The sequence below is a fragment of the Lycium ferocissimum genome, unplaced genomic scaffold, assembly GCF_029784015.1.
Source record: "Lycium ferocissimum isolate CSIRO_LF1 unplaced genomic scaffold, AGI_CSIRO_Lferr_CH_V1 ctg12111, whole genome shotgun sequence".
NCBI lineage: Eukaryota > Viridiplantae > Streptophyta > Magnoliopsida > Solanales > Solanaceae > Lycium > Lycium ferocissimum.
In genome coordinates, this window is record NW_026714191.1 from 44,400 (window position 1) to 51,840 (window position 7,441).

The window sequence follows — 7,441 nt, forward strand, 5'->3', positions numbered from 1 at the left end:
ATCATATTTTGCATGATATATTAATTTTATTTTCCAGAATATCAAACAACATAAAGTTCTACTGATATTTCCAAAAATCAACAAGAATTTACATATGGTGATCACATGTTATAGTCGACCACGTATTGATTCAGGATTTAAGCTCTAAGAATTTATTTCTTAAGTTTCTTATCATTGAATCCATTATACTTATTATCTTATCATATCCACGATTTATTACAATATAATCTTAGTGAATATTAACGCATAAATTTATACTCCGCACTGAAATTACTGGATTCATATTAACTAGCTAGTCAACATGAGCAACCGTCAAAATCATATAGGAAACATCCACGATGTTGGTAATGAAGTACCATATAAAGACAATTAATAGTTGATGTATACATTTATTTATATGAAAAAGAAAATTAAAAACAAGTGAATGACTTCCAAGTCTATAAAGTCTTTAATCATCGTCTAGCTCTTGGAAGTTCCATAAGTATTATTTAATATCCATCTTCTGAGCCAGCCAATAAAAGATATGGCAATTCTCCTAACGAACACCATGAAACATTTCACCCACCCACAACATCCAATAACACTACATGATGATACCATTAACCCTAAATATTTGTGTGAGGGTTGCCTGACCTATGGCTCTAGGAAAAGATATTTTCTTTGATCATAAATTTACAAATATTCTTTAAATATTTTGAATTGTTAATTATAATTAAAGATTATATGTTCAAATTCACACCGAGCATTAGATAGTTTGACTCTTGTACTCCGAATCAAGCCAACCAAATTGAAACAGAGGGAGTAATATCTTTTTTACTCAATCCAAAAAAGAATGATATTTTTGTGTAGTTCGCCACAATTTAACTTTAAATTTTCTATTTTACCCTTAATGAGATGATTTATAGCCACCGAAATTTCTATGGCTTATTTAAGATCGCAAGTTTCAAAAGTTTTTCTTTTTCACTTATACTCCAGTTAAACACCTTCACATAAATTAACTTCCTTAATTTTGACCAGTTATATTTTAGCTCTTCAATATCCAATTAAACCAATTAAAAAAGCATGTCAAGCTCTATCATATATGTGGATGTGTAAATTTACAAGTGTTGTATGATTAATTACACAAGCATTTTAGTTTGATCATGATATTGTCATCTATTCAGCGACGTCCTTTAAGGCTTTTAGGCTCATCCCAACCAGCTGGCATCGTGCTGTTTGTAATGAAGCATCATGTGATGCTTCTTCATGGCGTTATAGGTGTGCACTATTTGAATTTGATATTCATATAGGTTGTGTGACAGTACAATGTATAAATGCATCGATCCATCGAGGAATTCCTACGTACGTTACGTTTCACCCTATGTATTTCCTCAGCAACAGTATTTTGGTGGTTATGCTTATTGGAATCCTAGCCCCAACACTTTTCCTGGTCCATCTAATATGCATCATTATTATTGTCTTGGTTTCCTTCATGTACACCAAGTGCAACATTTATCATCTAACTTTGGCATTAATTCACTATTCATTTATTAGTTTTTTTTGGTATGTGCTATCGAAGTGTTTCAATGATCTTAAAATAAAGGAATGATTTCCAATTAACTCAAAGTTAAGACGTAAATCATATCTCCTTAAAAAGACCTCCATAGCCCACACCATTTTCAACTTCTCCCCTTACTAACAATTAAAAACCACAACTCTCATTTTTTCCATGTCCATAACCCCAAACATCTAATGTGTAAATTAATGACACTTTATGATTATGATGTTTCACCATGTATTCTTCTGTAAGCTATTTTCTTTTTTCTTTTTAATCGTTTATGATGGACAAACATTTTAAATTAAGGCATCCATCATAAGGAATCAATCCATACATTTTTTTTTTTTGTTTTCTTGGCCACATTCTTTAGTGAGGAAATAAAAGTATTTTACCTTTCATAACCAAATTATGTATAAAATTATTTTACCTCTCCATACGCTATAGGTCAATATTGTATAAACAAATCACTTTCAAATTGTTGGAAATATTAACAATATCAATCAGAAAATTGAACAAAAGGATAGATTCAACTTATCAGTTTGAATCGCGTGGTAAGCCAATGCCTTGAAAGCATTTTCGGCCCAAGTCCGGTGCATATCGTTGAGGCCGGTCACTCCCCAAGGTTCCACAACATTCCCAATCACTTGCACTAGTGGTTGGAAGCTTGGAGTTGCACAAAATAATTGCCCAGAAATTCACGAAGAAAGGAAGCCAAGGAAGGACAGAGTATTTGCGATAATGAGATAATTGGCGTGCATTTAGTTCACAAATGATGGTCCTTAAATAGTAGCATCATCTACGTTTTCATCCGTAAGAAGCCAAATGGGGTTAATGACGTTATACTGCTTTTTAATGATAAAATTGTCATAAAGACAAGTAACTTCACATCTTCTGAAAAGCTAAAATCTTTTCATCAACGAAGTTACATTTTAACTAACCGTTATTCGAATGAATGTGAACTTTTACTTTGCATTCATCTGCACAATCAATATGAGAGGATGAATGTGTAACTTTTTACTTTGCATTCTCATTAATGAAAAATGCCAAAACGATGCAAATCTTATAAGTTGTGGCATGACACCCAGTAAGTTACTATCCACTAGGTTTAATACAACAATAATAACTACGCCTCCGTCCCAAGCAAATTAGGATTAGCTATATGAATCCGTATTTCTTCATTTAAGTTCATATCATATCATCCACAATGTGTACTATATATGAACGATAAACCCAGAGGAATATCATAGTTGTCCCAAAAATCTGATAATATTGGAAGTTTGAAGTAGAAATACAATAAGTGAAATGATAGTCTAAAACCCGATAATACAACTGTAAAGGAGAATTTAGGATGTAGCAAATACATATGTCTACTACACGGATATATTAGAAGCGGCTCCACGAACCAATTGTGGAAGACTCATTCTACTGGAATCACCACACACCTCGAACAAGATTAATAAGGCCTAGCAATACTAGTTGGCGGATCTGCATAAAGTAGTAAATGGAATTTGGTGAGCCTAGGCCAAGTGATATCATCCAGTCGTTCCTCCGTCTTACCCCTCAGAGGAGGTCTTTCTAAATAAAGCATGAAAGCAACAGTAACAAAGTGTGTGTGTGTCTATATATATATATATATATATATATATATATATAATGACAAAAAGAATCAACTCTCCACATATGGACTGTCAGACCAAAAAATCAGTTTGAGATGTAACTACATTAAATCTTGGGTTAATAATGTTAACACCATGTGATTATAATAAGATAGACAAACTTATATAAATTAAATTGATTTAATCTTTTGGGCGTTTGTTATTTCTCCGTTCTTGATATTTCAATGCCAAGGACATCTGGGAATATTTGTTGATCCATTGTGACCATCCCCCTTAAGAGAGCCACTAAAATACTTGGAAAGTCCAATCCATGTTAAGGAATTCAAAGAAAATACAAGTTGCACTACTGTACAAGGAGGGCAATCAATTTTGTGATGACAATATTTTTTCAACAATATTGACTTGGTAAAATATGGCTATAGTGTATCAAAACATCTGCCTGCCTAGTGAAAATCGATCGGCATCTTATCTACAACTAGTATTTAATTAATACACCAAGCTATATATTCGTTATTATTGTTAAGTGACAAATTGAAGTAAGAATATATGTCTACATGTTGACTAATCATGATGAAATGATTAAAAAATTAGTTTGTATGATACTTTCCCTTGTGGAAAGTGTAATATTGCAATGCAGTAATTTAGGTAGAATATAGTAAATTGGAGCGCTTGGGATGAAATCCGACTCTAAGGTTTATCCCATGCATGTCCGCCACATATGTTGAAGGATGGTCAATTAAGCAATCTTCATCAGAAATTTATACTGTGTATGTATATAATATATAAAATTTTGCACAATCAGGAGGAGGCTAGGGGGTTCATTCGAACCCACTGGAAAATTACATTGTATATGTGTATAGTCAAATTCGAATTTTATGTGTATATATTTTATAATGAACCCTCATAACAAATTTGAAAAGCTTAGCTTAGTGGCTAAGGAGGTTCAACATTTTGCAAGGGCTGGTTCAATTCACGCCGCCTACAATGCGTTTTTCCCTTTTTTTTCAAAGGCTTAGTTTGCAGCTTTTTGGGCTTAGTATCCCAACCCATTGGAAAAACCTCACTATTTTTTGGCTCAATTTACAGTTTTAATCTTCTTCTTCTTTTGTTATTTTTCTTTACTATTTATCCTTTTTAATTTGCTTTTGTTCAAATTTATTACGCACAATTCTTTTTATTTTTGTCTTTTATTCTTCTTATCTCTATTGCTCATTTTGTTTCTACATAACTCTCTTCCATGTGCTAACTCGAAGAAACTCTTTAAGGCAACAATGTATTGTTATTAAACTTGAAACTAAGATATAAAAATATTTTTTAAAAAAGAAGGTAAATTAAAGATAATCGAATAAGGAAATTAGAAATTGTGAAAATCCTTTTATTCAATATCTATTTTATTGAATTTACTTTCTTTGAGTTCATAGTATTTCTTTCCATTTTTTTCTAATTCTATTCTCGAGAGAGGAAAACTGAACTAAATTAAACTTATTTGATTTATTCATAATTTGTCCTTTTTTTTTTCTCAAACGAATAACCTACCAAATTGAACTAAATGAACTTGGCAATGCCATTTATTTAGCTTTTGAATATGTATTATACAATATTAGTAACTCATTCCTTACACCTTTTTAAAGAATTTTGACGATTTCAAAGTAATTCCGAATAAAAAAAAGTTTAAAATAAAGTAGAACACTACAAGTAAAAGAAAAAAAAAGTACAAGAAATTTTAAGAAGTCTCGATAAAGCGAGGGTAAAAGAAGGAGAGAAATGCTAAACGGGGCATGACACGGCGAGTCAAATTTAGTGGGTTAAGGTTAGTCTTTCCCTTCCCTGTCCCGCTCTGTCTTTCATCCTGCAGTTTTTCCTTATTTGTCTCGTTCATATTTTGAATTCCATTGATGAAAATTTTGGCTCCGCCACTGAGCTGAAAGTAAAGTCGAATCAAGCAGCAAACAATGATGATAGGTCCGTCCCAAATATCATGTTAGAGAACACCCCAATCCCAAGTCTTTTCACCAGATCAAACATTACTTGCGCAATTCCTCCACCACCATAATGAGTCTGAGGCTGCCCATGGTTCTGATGCTGTGGTTGTGATTGTGGCATGTAGTTAGGGTGCCAATACGGAACCGCATAAGCATAACCACCGAAATACTGCTGCTGTGGTTGAGATTGTGTCATGTTGTTAGGGTGCCAATACGGAACCGCATAAGCATAACCACCCAAATACTGCTGCTGAGGGAACACGGACGGAGGAACGTATGTAGGGATTCCTTGGTCCGTCGTCGTTCTCTTTTCACATTGTATTAGAACACAACCTATATGAATATCAAATCCACATAGTGCACACCTGTAACGCCATGAAGAAGCACCACATGCTCCTCTACAAACAGCACAGGTTCCTGGTTCAGCCGAGCCCATAAGCCTTAAAGGATGTGCCTAAATTAATGACAATCATCATATCAAAACGATTGCATAATTATGAAATATTGATGACAGTCATAATTGTATTATCAAATTATAATTGGTCAAAATTAGGGAAGTTACTTTTTTCAGATGGTTCAAACTTCGTGACATTAATTGAAACAGAGGGAGTAATAATTAGTTACCTGATGTAGGGCATGACGCAGCGTTTCAGGCAACTGAGTACAGAGAGGGTGGACATCGAAGTCACAAAGCTCACACCTATAATACATGCCTTCAACAGAATCACAACAAACATTGCAAATGCGGTTGAATTGGCGATTGCCATGTGGCTGCTTGCAGACGACAAGCTTGAGCGAATGGTCAGGATGCAAGAACGAAGAAAGATTCATTGGACATGTTCCACAATGTTCATGTAGGTCAAAATCGCAGCCATGGCAGCGATATCTTTTCCCTATGCCATGAATCTTGCAACCATCACATAAGTATTTGGTGTGGGAATCAAATAATGTTAATGTATGCTTTGGGTGTGTGAAATGTTGTATAGTACTGTTTTGTGGGAGAGCTGCCATTATTTCTGGTTAATTTTCTCTATGGAGCTAAGAGCTAAGTAAAAAAAATGGAAATGATGGGAGCTGCAAAGAGCAAGAGGACAATGGAAGACTTTATAGTTACTAGTATTTTTGCTCCAAAGTCTTTGGCTTAAGTATTATTATTATTTTTTTTTTTTTTTGTTTCATATCTAAAATATCAGCTTGAAATTTAGTTTAATACATCACCAACCTGGATGCTTCCGAATAAGGACTGTTTTTCTCGTTGACTAGTTGTATGTGTCGTATCCCTCTGTCCCAATTTATGCGGCACCTTTCAAATTTCGAGATTCAAGCAAGTTTTTCCTTTGACTGTAATTTTTTCATGTATATTTTGAATTATCAATTATTGTGATTTATAGTACTTTTTACGTAGTTTCCAAATATGTACATTTTATTTCAAAAAACTTAAAGATTCCATGCATACTCGAATTCACGGTTAAAATTAAATTGTTTGACTTTTGAAATTCGAATTGTGCCGCATCAATTGGGACAGAGAGAGTATATTTTTGCAACCTAAAAATAATATTTTCTCTGTCCAATTTATATGACACTCTTTTTAGTCACTCCAAAAAAGAAATATACATTTCTAAATTTATTATTAAAACTTTGTCCGATTTATGTGGCACTATTCGAACTTCGAGAGTCTAGTAGTTTAATTTTGATCGTAAATTCAGGCATGAAATCTTTAAATTTTTGAAATAAAATTTACATGTTTGGAAACTATGTAAAAAGTACTATAAGTCACAACATTCACAATACAAAATATTTAAAAAAATATATGAAAACATTACGGTCAAAGAAAGACTAGTTTGAATCTCGAAATTCAAAAGGTGTCACATAAATTGGGACCGAGGGAGTAACAATTAAACTTTAAAATACTCATCTTACCCTTAATGAGGTGATTTATCACACAAATATGTATGACGACTTATTTTAGACCCCACGTTTCAAATAAATGTCTTTCGTTATTACTTAATTTTAATTTTCAGTTAAACACCGTAACATAAATTGGGAGGGAAGAAATATTAACGAGGGATAATTTCAAGAACCTCTCTCAAGATGTTGCTTCGTAATGCTACTATTTCTCCTTGTCTTTGTACAATATTACATTTCTCTTGTTTTGATATTTTTGTAAAACTATTTCATTATGAATGTAGAGATTAAAATTGGGATAAGGCACCATTTACCCCATGACTATACCAAATTTCTTCTGACACACCCTTCACCTTTCCTGGGCCCTATTACCCCTAAACTTATTTAAAACGGAATAATTC

The 7,441-nt window shown here is 33.1% G+C and overlaps 1 protein-coding gene across 1 annotated transcript; it reads right to left on the reverse strand.

The window, feature by feature from the left end:
- Positions 1–4,711: 4,711 nt before the first annotated feature.
- LOC132041881 (protein VACUOLELESS GAMETOPHYTES-like) lies at positions 4,712–6,270 on the reverse strand. The gene is made up of 2 exons (XM_059432563.1): positions 5,760–6,270; positions 4,712–5,589 (listed from the first exon to the last, which is right to left on the reverse strand). Exons 1-2 carry the CDS (start codon positions 6,144–6,146, stop codon positions 5,092–5,094), a joined length of 885 nt encoding a protein of 294 aa, XP_059288546.1. The 5' UTR covers positions 6,147–6,270; the 3' UTR covers positions 4,712–5,091.
- Positions 6,271–7,441: the final 1,171 nt, after the last annotated feature.

Bases quoted from the DNA above. Each gene is read 5' to 3' on its own strand.
- LOC132041881 (XM_059432563.1), bottom strand. From the start codon at position 6,146: ATGGCAGCTCTCCCACAAAACAGTACTATACAACATTTCACACACCCA. The intron at 5,590-5,759 runs GTAACTAATTAT...TCATTAATTTAG, and splicing joins TGCGTCATGCCCTACATCAG to GCACATCCTTTAAGGCTTAT.